The sequence below is a fragment of the Culex pipiens genome, chromosome 2 (assembly GCF_016801865.2).
Source record: "Culex pipiens pallens isolate TS chromosome 2, TS_CPP_V2, whole genome shotgun sequence".
In the NCBI taxonomy this organism is placed as follows: domain Eukaryota; kingdom Metazoa; phylum Arthropoda; class Insecta; order Diptera; family Culicidae; genus Culex; species Culex pipiens.
In genome coordinates, this window is record NC_068938.1 from 28,173,245 (window position 1) to 28,193,292 (window position 20,048).

General features: G+C 34.8%; 2 protein-coding genes across 2 annotated transcripts in view; one reads left to right on the forward strand and one right to left on the reverse strand.

Moving 5' to 3' along the window:
- Nucleotides 1–20,048, forward strand: part of LOC120426646 (angiotensin-converting enzyme) — a 244,131-nt gene that overhangs the window by 169,816 nt on the left and 54,267 nt on the right. The gene's annotated exons all lie outside the window — the stretch shown is intronic.
- On the reverse strand, nucleotides 11,705–16,876 carry LOC120415513 (uncharacterized). The gene is made up of 3 exons (XM_039577070.2): nucleotides 16,717–16,876; nucleotides 15,592–16,518; nucleotides 11,705–12,790 (listed from the first exon to the last, which is right to left on the reverse strand). The coding sequence occupies exons 1-3, from the start codon at nucleotides 16,726–16,728 to the stop codon at nucleotides 12,488–12,490; spliced, it is 1,242 nt and encodes a 413-aa protein (XP_039433004.1). The 5' UTR covers nucleotides 16,729–16,876; the 3' UTR covers nucleotides 11,705–12,487.

The window sequence follows — 20,048 nt, forward strand, 5'->3', positions numbered from 1 at the left end:
CGACAACTCTATCTCGTAGCCCGGGGCACACTAATCTGTCTTAAATCGAGCGTGTGAGTGTGTTGCAGAGCTTGTTTGTTTTGCTTAGCGTTAGTCGCAACATAGAAAGGTAATTGTTGCGATAAGCTTCCCGATAAATTGAGGCTGATACGGGGCAGGGACCTGTCACGACTTGACCGTTGATCACCGCGCGATGTAATCTCTGAATGCTCGGTTGTTTCAGCGCTCAATATGTTGTAGAGTATCGATTTCCGTCCATCAAGGACGAACAATCGGTTGCAACAAATTGATAAGATGAGCTCATAAGAAAAATGCTGAAATATCTAAAGGTTGCAGTTTTATTTAAAAAAAATGCATTTTGCCAAAAATCTATTTCTGAATTGCACTTTGGCTCCAGCCAAAATTGACTGCATCCAATTTAAATTCCACGCTGAAAGTCATTTGAATAAAATTATCATCTTTTGAGCCAAACCACACTGCTTCGGAGAAAAGGAGTCATCAAGACGTGATAAAAGTTATCCCACTGCCATATGAATTTGCAAAGAAAAGACCAGATCAACCATTTCTTGGACGTTGACACTGCCTTTCCGCGAGCATCAAGGACACTCAAAGTTGTTTTGATTGCTGACCAAATTTTTGCAAACACGTGCGGTGGCACTGCGAAAACAATTTTCTCACCTTCATCCTGGCAATATCCTGGAACATAAATTATCTACTTTTTTAAGTTTTATGCCAGATCGTAAAAAAAAAACAAAAAAAAAAATGCTAGGCTTTTCAATCAAAAAAGTCTAAATATCCCAGCAGCCTACAAAAATTCTAGCAAAACTAATTTATATTCTTTCCCAAAGAATTCAGAAGAAATATTTAATTAGCATTTCAGCTCATCTGCTGATCAACAGTGTGATCTTCCAACGCAGCAGCAAAAGGATTGAACGCGCGCGCAAAACTTGAATAATATTAATGAGCTCCAAGCGAAAAAGAAGGATCGATACCAGTTTTCTCATTGCCAAAATATCGGGGAGATAAAAAAAACTGGAATAAACAATTTAGACATGATGAGGATCATCTTGGCATTTGAAGGTTACGCGTGAAGAAGAAAACATGGTGGCAGATTGTGTGTCTGGAACCAGAAAATTTTATAGTATTTCTCCGAAGATGGGACTAAATATCAAAGTTGATTAAACTTTGTTTTCAGATAAGATCACCAAAAGGTTCTGAGCGAAAAACAAATTCTTCGGCAGCAAGGCGCCAATCAAAACAAACCTATTTAAAAGAGGAGATCCTGAAACGAGTTTATTAGGATCAAACATATATTAAAAATCGAAAAAAAGAGGGAGGAATTATGTTAAATGACTTTTTATTACACCTGAAAAATCGGGATGAATCTAGAAAAATCTGCAATAAATATACAGTCCAGGCTCAATTCAAAATCATTGCTAAAGATATACTTGCAGGGGTGCGTCTCCTTTATATTATTTGTTCAAATTGCAAAAAAATGTATTTAGAAAATCGAAAAAATGCCTTTTAATTGAAAATGGAGAACATTGGGAAACAATAACTATAATCGTATGAAAAATCATACTAAAATCAAAAAATTACAGTGTTTTGGAATCGGGATGATGTCAGCTATCGATTGCGCTTATAATCACATGAAAATTTTAACAAAAATACGTTTTTCAATGTATTTTGAACATGCAATGTTTCTTGAAAAATGCGTATTTTGTATTTTTTTTCACAATAAGTGTATCAATTGATCTGAATTTTTATACATTTTGAATGTAATAACATCATTTTTTGAAAATACTAAAAACATTCACAAAACCACGTATTTTCAATAAATACTCAAAGTTTCAGTTTTTACAACATGGGTTTCAAATGATTGGACTGTTTTCATACATTTCGAAAATAGTATCATTTTTTTAAATAAGAAAATTTTTCACAAAACTACATATTTTCTGAAAAAAGACACTCAAAATTTCAGTTTTTTACAGTATGGATAACTATCGATAGAGATTTTTTCATACATTGCGAAAGTTGTAGCACAGTATATTAAAATACTAAAATTTTTACAAAAAATTTCGAAAAATAACTCAAGACTTCAGTTTTTACAAATGATGATATTTGAATAAATTTCGATAGCTATATTTTTTTTTGAAAATGCTCAACATTTTCACAAAACTACATTTTTTTCTAAAACATACTCAAAATTTCAAAGTTTCAATATTTATTACATTCGAAATGTTCGAAAAAATTTCGATCATTTGTTACCGAACTGAAATTTAAACTTTTTTTTCCGAATTACATAGTTTTGTGAAAATGTTGAATATTTTCATAAAAGGTTGAAATTATATTCGATAAAATGAAAAAAATCAATCATTTGATACCCATATTGTGAAAAACGAACATTTTTAGTATTTTTTTAGAAAATACGTAGTTTTCAGGAAATTTTGAAATGTTGTTATTAAATGTATGATATGTTGTAATTAAATTCCAAATGTATGAAAAAGTGCCGGTCATTTGTCATATTAAAACATCCCCAAGAGATAGTATTGAATATATGTTTTGTGAATTAAAAGTAGGTCAGTTGCAAGTTGTGGTTGGTGTTATCTATAAACCCCCAACCTTGAATGATTTTAGTTTTTTCTTTGAGGATCTTGGTAACATATCTTCAACTTATAATAATATTATTCTTATGGGTGATTTCAATATTAATATTCTTGTCTCAAATCCAATGTCAAACAACTTTACTCGTCTTATAAATAGTTTTTCTTTCTCAATAGTCAACAAATCATTTCCAACTCATTTTCATAACACAGGTTCCTCATTGCTTGACTATTTCATATGTTCAGAAAATCTATCATCTACTCTATTCTCTCAAGTTTCTGTTCCAGCCGTGTCACACCATGATCTTATTTACACTGTTTTTAATTTACCTGTTCCTGTTGCGTCTTTAAAAACCATATCTTTCAGAAATTTTAATCGCATTGATAAGGAAGCCGTTAGAAATGATTTTCCAAACTTTAATTTTGATCAGCTTAATGGAATAGTGGATTGCGAAACTTTGGCTTCAAATTTTAATCATAAATTAATTCAACTAGTGAACAAGCATGCCCCTCTAAAAACGAAAACAATTCTACCAACAAGCTGCCCATGGTATTCTAGAGAAGCATATAATGCATGTGTAGATCGGGATTTAGCTTACCGTTTTTGGAAAAAACAATAGAACTCTTGAAAACAAACTTATTTACAATCGTTTTCGAAATCGTGCTACAAATCTGATTAGAATTGCAAAAATACAGTATTCTGCTAAATTATTTGATCCATCCTTGCCATCCAAAACAATTTGGAAAAACTTTAAAAGTCTTGGATTTAGGGACGACCCAGATAACCTTGACGATAAATTTAAACCTGAAGATGTCAATAACTGTTTTATCCAAAAAATTGAGAACTATCCAACTGGAAACAGACAACCTACTATTATTCCTGATATCGTTGAAGAAGACCAATTCAAATTCCGAGCTGTTACTGAAGATGAAGCCCATAAAGCTATACTTAGAATTAAATCTGATGCAATAGGGTATGATGAAATTCCACTTAAATTTGTTAAACTTTTTCTTGATCTTTTGATTCCATACATTACGCTTTTATGCAATAAAATCATTTCTACAAATACCTTTCCAACAATATATAAACTGGCTATAGTTAAACCGATACCTAAAATAAAAAATCCATCTAATCCTAACGATCTGAGACCTATTTCTATTTTGCCATCATTATCAAAAGGTTGTGAAATCTTGCTGAAGGATCAAATAGTTCAATATGTTACATTCAAAAAACTTATCACACCATTTCAATCTGGTTTTCGAGAACACCATAGTACATCCACCATTATTACAAAAGTTTGCCAGGATATAAATGCATCATTTGATTCTAACTATGTTACAGTACTTATCTTATTGGACTTCACTAAAGCCTTTGATTTGATTGACCACAGAATATTTATAGATAAACTTAAAGAACAATTTCAATTTTCTAGTGATGCTTGTGATCTTATGAAAAGCTACCTGAGCGACCGTTCGCAATTAGTTCAAATTAACGGAGTCCGATCTCAGTTTAGGTCTACAAAAAGAGGTGTACCGCAAGGTTCCGTTTTTGGTCCGTTGGCGTATACATTATCCGTTAACGATTTGCCTAGTTTTATAACTCATTGTAATAAACAATCTTTTGCCGATGATACACAGATTTACCTTTCTTGCCCAGTTGATCAGCTTCCTAACAAAATATCTCTAATAAACTCTGATTTATCTGCTATTTCTCGTTACTGTAAGGATAATGGACTTGTTTTAAATACTTCAAAAACAAAAGCAATAATTTTTTTCCCGTCAGAATACAGTTCTTCCTCACTTACCTCCTATTCAAATCGACAATGAAAATGTAGAAATAGTTGATGAATGCTTGAACTTAGGTATTAAAATGAACAAACATCTTACATGGGAGGATCATGTATCTCTAATAAAGAAAAAGGTCTATTCAACTCTTCGAACTCTAAATTGCCATAGACACACATTATCAATTGACACTAAAATAAAGCTAGTACACACACTATTAATGCCTCATTTCATTTACGGCAATGTTATATTTTCTAAAATGAATGTTGACACTGAAAGACACCTACAAGTTTGCTTCAATAGTTGTATCCGTTTCATCTACAATTTAAGGAGATTCGATCATGTTTCACAATTTCAAAGGTCAATTTTTGATTTTTCTTTGAGCAAGTTCTATCAGTTTCAATTGTTGTTATTTTTATTCAAACTTATAAACTTCAAAGAGCCGCAATATACAAATAATATTATAATACCAGTTCACCACACTAACTTTATGGGAAATTCATTCGCAGTTCGAGGCGCACGTTTGTGGAATGATTTGCCGCATAACTTAAAATCTATAACTTTATTTAGTGAATTCAAGCGTAGGTGTAAAGAGCATTTAAAAAATTCAATTTGAGTTTTGTTTTGGTTTTTGATTAAGCAATGCCTTGTATTACACACTCTTTTATAACTACATACACAACTGATAATCAGTCTTAAATTTATTACTGAATTCTACTTAAACAAGTAATTTGTCGTATTATCGACATTTTTATATCTTTAGCTTATTTCGTTTTAGTTTTGCCTTCCTCACTGAGGTAAGGCTATAATCCTGCTCTAAAATTGAACTTTTTATTTAAAGCTCGAAAACCCACCTTGATGTATACATATCGACTCAGAATCGCAAACTGAACAAATGTCTGTGTGTATGTGTGTGTGTATGTGTGTGTGTATGTGTGTGTATGTGTGTGTGTATGTGTGTGTGTATGTGTGTGTGTATGTGTGTGTGTATGTGACCAATAATGTCACGCAGTTTTCTCAGCACTGGCTGAACCGATTTTGACCAAACCAGTCACATTCGACTTGGTTTAGGGTCCCATACGGTGCTATTGAATTGTTTGAAGTTTCGATAAGTAGTTCAAAAGTTATGTATAAAAATGTGTATTCGCTTATTTTCGGAAGTTGAATAAATGGCAGTAAACTGAACCAAACATCATCATGTTATACATCGTTAGTTAGGTAATTGAAAGACCTTTCCAACGAGTCTAAAACATTGAAGACCTGGCAACTCTGTCTCAAGCTATGACCACTTAAGTGATATTTATGTACTTTTTTGTAGCCGGATCTCACTTAAATGTATGTAAACAATGCCCGAATCCATCATCCGACCCATCTTTGGTTAGGTAATCAAAAGACCTTTTCAACGGGTCTAAAACATTGAAGATCTGGCAACCCTGTCTCGAGTTCTGACCACTTAAGTGATATTTATGTACTTTTTTTGTAGCCGGATCTCACTTAAATGTATGTAAACAACGTCCGGATCCATCATCCGACCCATCGTTGGTAAGGTAATCAAAAGACCTTTCCAACGAGTCTAAAACATTGAAGATCTGGCAACCCTGTCTCAAGCTATGACCACATAAGTGACATTTAATTATTTTTTTGTAGCCGGATCTCACTTAAATGCATGTAAACAATTTCCGAATCCATCATCCGACCCTTCGTTGGTTAGGTAATCAAAAGACCTTTCCAATGAGTCCAAAACATTGAAGATCTGGCAACCCTGTCTCGTGTTCTGACCACTTAAGTGATATTTATGTACTTTTTTTGTAACCGGATATCACTTAAATGTATGTAAACAATGTCCGGATAAATCATCCGACCCATCGTTGGTAAGGTAATCGAAAGAACTTTTCAACGAGTCTTAAACATTGAAGATCTGGCAACCCTGTTTCGAGTTCTGACCACTTAAGTGATATTTTTATACTTTTTTGTAGCCGGATCTCACTTAAATGTATGTAAACAACGTCCGGATCCATCACTCGGCTCATCGTTGGTAAGGTTATCAAAAGACCTATCCAACGAGTCCAAAAAAATTGAAGATCTGACAACCCTGTCTCAAGCTATGAGCCCTTGAGTGATATGTGTGTTTTTTGTGTTCCGGAACTTAACGAAATCAGGCAAAATTCGTGTCCAAACCTATCATATCACATATCACTCATTGTTGGAAAAGAGTGAGGAAGGCACCAACCACATAGGTGGATTAAGTTAGTTTTTAATTTAGTTTTTAGTTTTAATGAAACATAAGGTCCTTATCATTTAAGTCAATGTATACAAAAAAGGTTTTACCTTCGGTATATTGTTGAAAAATAAAATACAAATACAAATACAAATACAAATACAAATACAAATTTGATACCCATATTGCAAAAAAACTGAAATTTTTAGTATTTTTTCGAAAATACGTAGATTTGTGAAAATGTTGACTATTTTCAAAATAAATGTTGTTCTTACATTCGAAATGTATGAAAAAATCCCAATTATTTGACACCAATATAGCAAAAAACTGAAATTTTTAAGTATTTTTTTTTTGAAAGTACATAGTTTTGTGAAAATTTTTTGTATTTAAAAAAAAATTCTGACATTTAATATGTATGACAAAAACACGCCCATATTTATGAAAATTCACCAGCTCCTGATGAAATATTACACATTTTGTTTGATACAAAACCCGTCAACATTTCCTGTTGAATATTATCATCTTTTTTATCTGTGTATAGTCAGCGCCAAGGGTTATGGCAAAACTACCAATTTTTAGCATAGTTTTCAATATTAGTATGTTAAATGTACTATAATGCAGATTCACAGATAACTATTCCACTGCACAAATTAATACGAGAATTCATTAAAAAATATTATCGGTCGGTCTCTTTTCTTTAATTTTGCATTTTATATTTTTTAATGCAGCTGAAACTTTTTTGGTGCCTTTGGTATGCCCAAAGAAGCCATTTTGCATCATTAGTTCGTTCATATAATTTTCCATACAAATTTGGCAGCTGTCCATACAAAAATGATGTATGAAAATTCAAAAATCTGTATCTTTTGAAGGTATTTTTTGATCGATTTGGTGTTTTTGGCAAAGTTGTAGGTATGAATATGGACTACACCGAAAAAAATGATACAGGGTAAAAAAAATTTGGTGACTTTTAATTTCACTTTTTGTCACTAAAACTTTGCAAAAAAAAACTATTTTAATTTTTTTTATTTTTGGATGTGTTTAAGACGACTTTTTTCAATTCGATTCGGTTTTATTGGTGAATAATCAAGATACAATAAGTTCTTTTGAGGTACATTACATAGTTTTGAAGTTCCTTTCAGCTGTGTGTTACCTCATAATCCATTTTGGAACAATTATTGCTTGTAAATAAATGTGTCACCAAGAGTAAGAAAAATTAAGGAAAAAAAAACTTACTAAAATTTTTAGAGGACTTCAATGCCAACTTTTCAGAAATTTCCAGAGTGGGCCAAAAATCTTTGACCGAGTTATGATTTTTTGAATCAATACCGATTTTTTCAAAAAATCGAAATTTGGGTCGCAGAAATTTTTCAACTTCATTTTTCGATGTTAAATCGAATTTGCTTCGCTTCGATGTAAAATCGAATTTGCAATCAAAAAGTACTTGGCACTAATTTAAAATATGAAAAACTGTGACTATTTTCAAAAAAGTTACCTGAAAATGGCTATTTTTTGAAAACGGTGCACTTTATCAAAAAGTTACTACAGTATTTCTTGATTGCAAATTCGATTTTACATCGAAAAATAAAAGTGAAAAAATTTTGCGACCAATTTTTCGATTTTTTGAAAAAATCTGAATTGAAAACCATAACTCGGGCAAAGAATTTTTGGCCATTCTGGAAATTTATGAAAAGTTGGCATTTAATGTCCTCTAAAACATATCAAAAAATAAAAAAATTAAAATAATGTTTTTTTGCAAATCGAGTTATAGTGACAAAAAGTTAAATAAAAAATCAAAAAAAAAAAAAATCCGTGTGTCATTTTTTTCCAGTGTAGTCCGTATCCATACCTACAACTTTTCCGAAGAAACCTAATCGATCAAAAAATTCCTTCAAAAGATTCAGATTTTTTTAATTTTCGCATATTATTTTTGTATGGACAGCTGCCAAATTTGTATGGAAAATTATATGAACGAACTAATGATGCAAAATGGCTTCTTTGGGCATACCGAAGGCACCAAAAAAGTTTACAAAAAAAAAATCGAATGACCGAAATCTCAGAGAATTGCTCGTTTGCAAAATGTTATGAGTGTTTTGTTATTTTTAGACTTGAACTAAAATTTGAATGGCCTAAGCCCAAAGTTTATGTCAAAAAAATTTCAAAATTTCAATGGAAATACAAGTGCAGAAGGGTGATAACGATCATAAAAGATTTTAGAACGTGATTCCTTAAGCAAAATCAAGCTCCTAATGCCAATTTGGCTAAGGTTTAGTGGTCACTGAAAAAAGTTAAAATTGGAGATAAAAATTAGTTCTAACAAATGAATTGCTAATTCCTTTTTAGGATTATCTCGGATCAAACATTGTACAGGATTATTCACATATTATTTCTTGTCGAAATTTCTATATAATTAACACCACTTTCCGGGGAAAACATCGAAAAGTTTGCCTTTCTCTACATATTTTTTTCCAAAAAAGATCAACATTAGTAATAAAAAATCACGTTTTACATTTTTCAATTTTATAAAAGTGAAAAAATCAGAAAATGCAGAAGTGCATATTTCAATAACTCTGAGTATTCTAGAAAATAGAAGCCGTATCATGTATATTTATTTGCATCCAAAATCATAATTCAAAGCAAGCAAATATCATCCAGTTAAACCATTAAGTCAAGCACATCACCAATAAAATAATTTCACAAATATCTTCCAAGCTCCACTTCATTTACAAGTGATCACAACAGTCAGTACACACTTCAGTACTCAGTGTGCAATCCCTCTTCAAAGCCCATGAGAACATACCGCGGCGCTGCTGATCATACCGCACAGCAGCATCACCAGCATCTTCTTCTTCTATTGCACAAAGCCCCGACCTTCCCACCGCGAAAAAAGTGTTGGCGAGTTCTCTTCGTCTGCCTATGTGTTGTGTTGCCACTCTGAAGTGGGTGTGGAACTCCGCTCCGTTCGCCGATTCTGGCCTCTGGTTCTCATCGGCCGTGCCCGTTGTGACCTTTAAGCTGTTTCCTCCGCTCTGCTTCTATTGGATAATTGTTTGGCGCTAGGCGATGAAGAATAAACAAAGCCGCACCGGCTAACTAGTAGCTGCTACTAGCAACTGATTACAATTGGGTCTTACGATTATGATTATACGCACACTCAGAGATGTACAGATGTTGAACACCGAAGAAGAAAAAGGTAGCAATTTTCTTGTCTAGGTTCGCAGACAAGAACAAAAGCAGAACTCCCGGCTTTGTGGCGGCGGCGTTACCTCAATTGTTATGCAAGATTTATGGACCTCTGGGTCTTGGCTTCTTCTCTTGTTATGTTGGAACAACACATTCCTCGTGATCTACCGAGTATAGAACCTCGATGGCGCGTGATGTCACCCGTGACCAGGGTTTGAGAACCCTCGAGTGTTCAGATATTTTTTCAAAAAGATTAAAAAATATCGAATCTTTTGTTGATAAAATTTCTTATTTTTTAAATAAAAAAAATTAATTAGATTTGTTAAAACATAAAAGCATTAGGCCAAACATTTTAATAATATTTTTTCGCCCTTAATTTTAAGAACAACAAATCTGCAAAATCCACAATTATTATCAAAATAAATATGGAAATTAAATTGATGGTGTGAAAAAATTTATGAAAACATTATTTAATTTAATAATATTTAGACATTTGTCTTTTGGATGTTTTGAAATCAATAACAAATAAGAAACAAAACTAGACAATCAAAAAGATTTTAAATTATATTGCCTGACTTGGAACAATACCAACCTTTTTTACCGTGTTTAGTTTTACAAATTGTTACTGATAAATATTAAGAATCTTTAAAATAAATGTGTTTAGCACCCTTAGGTTTGTTCAAAATAAAAGGAGGATACTATTCAACTAAAAATATTTTTTTCTAAAAAAATTGGGAAAAAAACTTTGAAAATGGGTTGTAAAAAATTCTCGTGCAATTTTCTAACAAATAATTTGAAAAATAAAAAAGTGTCCTTGGAAAAATGGAAATTTTAAATATTTAGTTCTAGAATCTTTCTGAATTTTTCGATTTATTTAATATTAATTTCATATAATTTAACTTATCATAATTATATTAACAAAATATCAATGATTTTTTAAAGAGTAAATCACTAATATTTTTAAAAGATCAATGAATTTTTTTTTAGCTTTTGGTTTGTATTTCACTATTTATAAAAGATGGAGTCAAAAACATTCAATCCTCAAAAACATAAAAATGGGCCGTTAAAAAAATCCCAAATTACAAATAAACAAACCTACAACCTTGCACAATACTTAATGTTTAGATGCTGTCAAGAACATTTTCAATTATTTATTATATGATTATAAACATTTAAAAAAAACATCAACCCATTGGTTTAGATTAATGTCATTTTTTTAAAACATTTTTTTTCATACACAAAATAAAATCCAGTTTAGTTGGAATTTTGACGTCAGTCATAATTTTTGTGGAAATATGCCATATTTGATAATCACTTCACGAAATAAAAAAATATAGTTGTCTTAAAACCTCTTTAATTATTTTAAGTTTTGAAATCCAAAATGGTGGCCGAAATGGCGGTAATGAAATAAATAAATCAATTATTCAACCTAAACTAAAATGGTGTCGCCAAATTCAAATTTGATGTCAAAAACAAGAAAATAAAAAAAAACAAAGAGAAAGAATTGTATTTCGTTTTTTTTTCGGACAATCTAACTACGAATTATCGAAACTTCGGAAAATCGAGGCTTCAGAAAATCGCATCTGGACTGTACTATGAGACTTCATCCATTTTGGAAGGTGCAATCAATTTGTTCTCAAAAGACAACAACATTAAAATTTCAATAAACTTTTCTTTCAAATGTCTTCAAATACCACGAAAAAAAATTACACCGACTATCAACGGTTAAGGTGCATCTAGCACGCTCCAAGTAACTGACATTCGCATCACTGAAGGCCACGTGACAGCTGCCCCACGCGCAGCTACTAACCATGAGAACTGTCAAATTAGACAGCTTTATGTGACGCGCGCGCCAAACAGCAGCATCCCAAGGACTTGTGTGTGGTTTTCACTTTCAATTGCAACAAAGTTAAAGCAGTTTGTTTTCATTATAAAACATTTCGTTTTTCGTTTATTTTTGTTCACTTATTTACACGGTTTAATAATACACAATAATAAATGGTTGCAGCGCTTCAGGTTTCTTTACGTAGTAGTAGTACTTTCGGTTTACTTTTTTCTTCTTTTTGTTACTTTCTTTCCGTTGCGTTTGGTGCGTATTTGTTTCGTTTTTTTTACAATTCATACAAATACCACTTTTTAATAAAAATCACATATCGATTGTACACACTAAAAATAACTTACAAGTTGCGCGGGAGTACACGGTAGAGCCGTTTTGTTTGGATTTTGAGTTATATTTTTTTTTTGCTGTCGGAAGGGAGGTTTGGTTGGTAACTTTTGGAACCGCGCTCCAAAGTGGTAACTTTCGATTATTTTTTGTAATCAGGACGGGGTCTGTCCACGGTTGGACAAAGACGGAATCGATAACAGGTAGCTATTCAAAATAGTACACAATAAAAAACAGTATAAAACACAATGAAGATACAGAACAAAGGAGACAAATTTCAAAATTGGTTACAAATTGGGCAAGGTGCTTTCGTAGTTGCGTGTGGTTGTGTGTGTGTGTGTTGGCAAATTGGTGCAAATTTCGGCTCCGCTCTAATATCTTCTTGCACGTGTGTGGGGAGGTGCACAGCTTGTGAGGAGGGTGGGTTGTGTTTGTGTGTGTGTGGCACATGTCCACTACTGGCAACACTTCCGGGGAAGTCGTGGCCGCGCATTATAAATATACTCTCGTAACATTACACGAAAACTTTACACATACTTAATGCTGATAGCTGTAATCTTGGCCGTATCCGCTGAAGCTGGTGTAGCTGGTGTCGTACTGGTGCTTGTAGGCCGGCTGCTCGTAGTGGATTTGAGCTGGCTGCGCCTGAACGTGGATGTGCGCCGCTGGCTGGGGCTGGACATGGTGGTGGTGGTAGTGAACCGGGACGGCAACCTTAACCGGAACTGGGACCGGGACGTGCTTCTCCACCGGGATGTGCTTCTCGACGGTCACCGGGTAGGGGCGGTCAACGGGGACCTTCACGGGGTAGGGGACGGGCTTCTCGACGGTGTAGGGGACCTTCGGAGAGGGAAGTTTGGCGGTTGATGGAAATTTTATTTGAGTATAATTTTCAGTTGTTGAATATTTGTCTCCTATCATGAATCTCAGGATAAAAATTAACTTAAACTCTCTTACAATAATCGACATTTTTGAAATCGATGTCAGTAAAAGGTTCAGTTTCCTCAAAGTGTAATAGATTTGAGCTTCCTGAACATTCTCCAATCGACAGAGTTGAATTGTATTGAATATCTTTCCGATAAATAAGATTGTTAATTTTGGATATAAATGCTATGGAACTATCTAAAGCGGCCGTTGAACCTCAGTTTTTTTCAACGTTGGATCATAATCAAAATGATTTTTAGTACATTTAAGGGGTAACATACATGTTCATTGGCAAAAATGTCAGAGGTTGGTTTGAGCACACAATTAAACGTTTTTTCAATCTGTTTTCAGGGCGTTAAAATATACATTTTCAGCGTTTAACAAAATAAATTTGAAGACATTTGGTTGTACCATTGCCAAGATAGCTATTTGAATTAAGCTCAAAATTTTAGTGGAGACTCGTTAAACCGGTTCCGTGTGCATGACGTTTTTCAAAAACTTTATTTGAAAAAAAAATGGTTTTTTATATTAAATTTTTTTAGGTTTTTATTTTTGTCATTTTTTAAAGCAAAATTTCAAAATTGGGCTTCATTATGGACACGGAATATGGCTTGAGAGTCTTCATCTCAAATTTCAGCCAATTTGGTCCATTCCATCTCGAGATATTGTGGGACCCGTAAAGCAACTCTGCACAGAAAAAAATATGTGAATTTACTCGACACGGAAAAAATGAATCACATGTAAACCAAGTTGATGTAAACTTGAGATTTGACGTAAACGGTTGAATCATACGTAAAATAATGTTTTTACGTATAATTTGTTGCAAATTTGCATCAAATTGCATATAAATTTAAATGTTTAATGACGTGCAAAAGTGTTACATCATAAATGATGTAACATTCGAAAATATTTTTTTGTGTGTGTGTTTAGAGAAAAACGCTCATAAAGTTTGACAGGTCGCTTCGCGCATGGCAAAATTTCTAACTTTAAACATCTTTTACTCAGTTTTATCATGAAATATCTTCATGAAACTTTCGGGAGTGATTAAAACCCGTCTTTTAGTGGATTTATTAAGTTTGCAGTTATATGAAATTTTGTGATTTTTTACATGTATGTAACCCCTTAATTCTAAATTGACAAACATTAATTTCTGTGATTGAGATTAAAGAGTGGCGAAACAAGAAACAAACTAAACATTATTTCCTTTATTTAAGATAACATAAATCACTTAAAACTGAATACACTTCAAAAAAGAATTCATAGCTTTATGATAATGACTGCGCACTATTATTTTTGTTTTAATAAAAATGATCCAAATCTTGGCACTTGCTGATAGATTCGATAATGTCGTTTAAATCAAATTGCAATAATATATGAAAAGATTTACTTTAATTCATTTCAAATTTCTTATATGCTTTTTAAAAGTGTTTCATTGTCTTTATATTTTGATTTAGTTATCAATTTTCACATTACATACAATAAATATTATGAAAATGCTACAGATGAAACTTATATCCAAAATATGGGTTAAATTGCACGAAATCTCGAGCTGCCCAAGCTAAATCAATTTTCCTTACGATTTTGTTTGAGGAAAGTCACTATTTCAGTTGAGGCCATTTTTGATTTTTGCGATTTGGGCGGCCAACATTCTCAAAAATGGCCCTAACTAAAATAAGTACTTTTTCAAAAAAAGTATGAAAAATCATATTGCTTGTGCTGCTCGAGTTTTCGTCCAACCTAGCTTATATTTCGGATTTGATCTCAGTTCAGAGAATTCAGCCCTGATTCCTTTCTTGCCCTTTATCGGTTCTAATTTTTTTAAATGATTTATTTTATTAATTTTTTTTAATTGATAATATAATGTTTGTGATTGTTTTAAAATAAAAATACACATTTAAATAAGGCTGTATTTTGAAATGTGGAAAATTTATGTAATTAAATATTATAATTTTATCTAAATAACGTTTGAAAAAGTGAAACTTATCAGGAACTAATAACTTACATTATTTACTCCAAATTTATCACCAAACGAAAATGTAACATTACAATCATTTTATATGAATATACAGCTTCCTAAATTATTTGAGATAATCAAGATCAATTGTTGATATTGATGAGATATTGATAAATAAAAAAATCAAAGCAATTAAAACAACATTTCCAACCATAGTTGTGTTAGACAAACTGGCTTTCCGCATTTAAATAACCAGTTTCTGCAATATTTTTTACTAGCTTGGTACTAATTACTTATTATCTGGAATTATTTGTTGGGCAATATTTTAAAACTTATAAACTTTAGCTTAAATGCGTCATTGTTGAAAACTAATCAAGACAGTAAACATTAACTGTTTTTTTGCGATCGATCTATCTTCATTTATGCCAATTGTGGAAATGTATGAATATTTACCATTTTAGATGTTTTTTGGTTCGTTAAATCGTATAAAAAAAACAACAATAATCGTTTTTCAAAAACGTACCATGTGATTTTAACACTTTGTTCGTGGTTTCAATTTTCATGAACGCATGTTCACGGTTTTGGGAACACTTTTTCCTCCGTGTTGGTAGTAAAAAATATGTCAGCAAAATTAAAGTTCTTTTGTAAATTTCGGTTTAATGACAGTTATCTCACCGACACTTGTCAATTTTATCTGCGTAGAGCCTCAGTGGTTCTCATTTCGGCAGAATTCCACAAAACTATTTTAGCAGAGACAACTTACATGCTTCTCGACGTAGTAGGGCTGCGGAACGGCCACCTTCACTGGGTACGGGACCGGTCGCTCAACGGGCACCGGCACCGGACGGTCAACCGGAACCTTGACTGGGTATGGGACGGGCTTTTCGACGGTGTACGGGACGGGCTTCTCAACCGGGACCGGGTACGGCTTGGGCACTGGGACTGGGTAGGGACGGTCAACGGGCACCTTCACCTCAACGGGGACCTTCTTCTCAACGATGTACGGCACGGGCTTCTCGACTTCCACCTTGTACGGGACGGCGACGTGCTTCACGACTTCGTAGGGTTGCGGAACGGGGACCTTCACTGGGTAAGGGACGTGCTTGGTCACTTCATAGGGCTGAGGTACCAGCACTTTGACGGGGTAAGGGCGATCTACGGGGACATGGACTGGGTAGGGGATTTTCTTCTCCACTGGGTATGGAGCTGGCACGTGGACTGGGACTTTGACGTATTCCTTGACATGGACCGGTACATGCTTTATCACTTCGTAGGGCTGCGGGACGGGAACCTTAACCGGGTATGGCACGTGCTTTTCAACGGGGTAGGGAACGTGCTTCTCGACGGTGTATGGCACTGGGACACCCTTGGTGACGGTAATGGTTTTGGTGACATCGGCGTGCGTTCCAATCAGGAAGGGCTGGCCGTATTGGCCGCCGTAATGGCCACTGTAGTGACCACCGTAGGCCGGAGCCGCCTGGTAGGACGGAGCCGAGCTGTAGGCACCTCCCACGTGGCCATGTCCGCCGATGTAACCGACGTCGAGCCCGTTGATTCCGTACCCGTAGCCCAGGTTCAGCAGACCACGTTTGTCCAGCTTCTTCTCCAGCGGCACGGCATCAGATTTCTTTTGCTTCTTTTGCTCTGATTCAGCATTGGCTGAAACCAGCAAAAGTGCTGACAGACAGATCTGCAGAAGAACCAGAGAAAAAACACAAAATTATCACTTGCAAACACAAAGTCCTTTTTCGAGGTCTTGTCCATTTTTGTTGGAACGTTTTCCACATTTTCGCTCAAACACTTTGCACAGAAAACACTCCACAAAAATCGTCGCACAAGTCCTTCGTCACACAAATCTTGGCAAAATTTCAACCCAAACTCTACTCACAAATAACTTCATTGCGATCCCACTTATAATTGTTTCGCATCGATCCCAGACAATGAACTGGATGCTGATTTGTACTAACTTGCCGCTTTTATACTACTTAAATCTACCGAATTCACTTTCGTTCCATTCTGGGGTGGCCGCCGATCTGCAGAGCAGCACACGCACAGTGCCGAGGGGTTGCGCGCTCTCCGACTCTTGCGGGAAAAAAAGCTCACTCTCCACTCTCTGTTTGGCTCTCTTGGTGACCAATCGGAAACCAACCCCGTTTGAAGAAGTGGTCGGCGTCCTCGACAAACCGGCAAATCTGCACCCCAAGAAGTGAGCAAAGCTTCGCGCGAGAGAGCGCAACCCTTGCTCTTTGTGAGAGTTGCCAACGACCACGCTGCTCCATCAAGGAGAGGAAAATTGGCTCGCGAGCCGAAGTCGGAGATTTTCCGATCTCTCCGCTGCTGGTCAGTTGCGTCGGTGATCGACGAACGAGATCGAACTTCTTCGGTGGACAGTGTCGCGGTCGTCTGAACCATCAACCAGAGTTAATGTCCAGCGACGCGTTGATGGGGGTCGGTTTGCTGATAATTTCAAAGTTTGTTCGTTCTGCAAGGACCTTGAGGAAGTCAGAAGGATGTGACCTCCTGCCCCCTAAGAAAACGAGGGCCTCCCGTGAGACCTCCTTCAAACCAGTTAGTAAGTCAGTGGAGTATGTTGTCAGCAAGCCAAACTACTTGTTATGCATCGTCCGCGACTTTGTTTGTTTGTTCAGTGCGCAGTTTTGCAATATCGCAAGAAACGGTTTTGCCGGTCGGTCGGTTGATTTTGCGTGGGACCAAACCCTTTCGGAACCTTGATCTGGTTTGGTGCCAACCCGCCCAGGACGGTTGGTGAGAACGCGCTGTTGGTGGTGTCGGTGAACTCTGGGGTCGCAGAATGGGGCAAGGTTTTGCGGAATTTCCGCAACGAAGCTGTGAGCCAAGGTGGCATTGTTTGAGCTTTTTGAGCGTGAGCCGAAAGTTTGCAAAACATTGCTTGGAATGTGAAGATCTGTTAAAGAGATGAGATTTTAAGAGGTTTTGATGTGGAACAGTAAACAGTGGCAAGGAAAGTTCAGTATGAAACAATATTGCCAGTTATTTTGGATGTGTGCGTTTAGCTAAACTAATTTGAAATTTAAAAGTAGATTATTGATATGTGACAACCACATTACACTTTTCAGTCGGATTAAGAAAGTTATGGGTTTCTTCAAGATGTATTTGTCTGTTAAATCAACAGCATTTTTTTATTTTCCTGAAAAATTAGATAACTAGACTATTCTTAAAAACTAAATTTGATAATAAATCATAAAAATTCATGGTTAAATGCAAATGAAAACACTCCTTGCATAAATAAGAGGTTGATTTATTACTTGATGAACGATAAATATTATGGACCCTTCTACAAACAAATCTTTCGTAATAAAAGAGCGAGAGATAAATAAACAACAACAACATTTAATCGTCAATATATCGATGCTTCTGTGGTCTCTTGTTCTATGCTTGCTTGTTTTCCTTATATAATAAATACACATGAGGAATATTTATGAAATTGTTTTCCATTGCATTTTTTATAGAAAATATTAACTGCTACACATGCAAATCCAAGCAACCTAGTTGAAGATACGCCTTCACGCTAGTTTTGTTATAAGCATCAGAGCAAGCTCTCAAAAATCTGATTTTTTAAAGTAGCAATTCAAGCTATTAGAATAAATATAACCGTTTATTGTCACACTAAGCTTTTCGACCTATTCTCGTCACTTTTGCAGTTTGTCGCTATTCAATCAACATTTTCAGAGTTATTAAATACTTTAGATAATTATTAAATACTTTTCATCAGTTAAAAACACTTTATGATAGTTACATTTGCTCTTGACCGTGATGTTTGGTAAATACCGTGAAATGCCACCATTTTTTCAATAATCTTTAGTCAAATGTAGAGCGTCCAATTTTCCGGGATAACAAAAATTCCGGGAACCCGGAAATTTTTGTAAGATTTCCCGGGAAATTTTGAATTTATTGAATGTTGTTCTGATATTGGTTCTGATTGATGTTGTGCAACAGGATAGGACAGCAAAAAAAAATTGTACTGCCCATGATCACATAAATGTCCCATATGCATTTTGAGCAAGTTGAGAAAACGAGCTTTGAAGTTTGAAGAAGTATTTGTTGCAAATTCCAAATATTTGATCATTCCACTGAAAATTCATTCAACAGGGATCTCACAGATGCTTCTATTTATTCTCTTGTTATGTTAGTTCTGATTATTGTTTTAATTCTGGTCTCCTATTCAAAAGAGTCTTCATAGTTCATCAAAATGTTCGCATACCAGACCGATCGAAGCATGCTGCCTATCAAAAATGGCAAAGTTTGATTTTTATGATTTGGATAAAAATGGTTCGTAACTGTATGTGGCGAAAACTATGTCAACCTAATTGTGATGAGAAAAGTGCAAGGTGGCACTGCATGTGCACTAGGGTGCCCAGAAAAAATGACCCCCTGTTCCACAAGCGGAAAACGGTTTTTTGGGCTATTTTAAGCATCTGTGCAAATTTTGAGCGAAATTGATTGAGACTAACCCATTGATACCCGAGCCTAAAGTTGGTGAAAAAAAAGTTTTTCATACAAAAATGACTTTTTTAAATCACCAATAACTTTTCAGAATCGAGTTTTACAGCTTTGGTATGTTCTACAAAGTTGTAGAGCATTAAATTTCCATTGAGAACCTCACTTTTGAGAATATTTGGATGGAAGTAGCGCACCGTGCAGACCAAACGGTAAGAAAATTGAGTTTTCCATACATTTTTTCGATTTTTCCCGTACAAACTTCACCTCCGAGTATCAATGGGTAAATGTTGACCGATTTTGCTCATATTTGGCCCAGAGTCCTAAAATAGCTCAAGGAACAATAATCAGCTTGTGGAGCGAGGTTTTGAGAAAAAGTCCCATATTCTGGGCACCCTAATGTGCACTCAGTCCACGATGGGACTGATATTTGAACATTTTTCGGATGGGACAAACAAACCTGCCGTTAATTTTCAAATCTATGGAAAAAAATGGTTAATGTTATTTGCTCAGCATAAAGTACTTCAATAGACGAAGTTGTGTAAATATTTAACTTAAAATTGACCAATATGCATATGGGACATTTATGCGAACATGGGCAGTGTAGTAGTAGAGGAAATTCTCGTATGTTTGGCAGGTTAAGCACTTGCTCCTAACTCCATCCAAATGGCTGATTTTCACTATTTAAACAACTAAATTTGCAAAACTTTTGATAGAAACTTGCTTGCTCACTTCTTATTA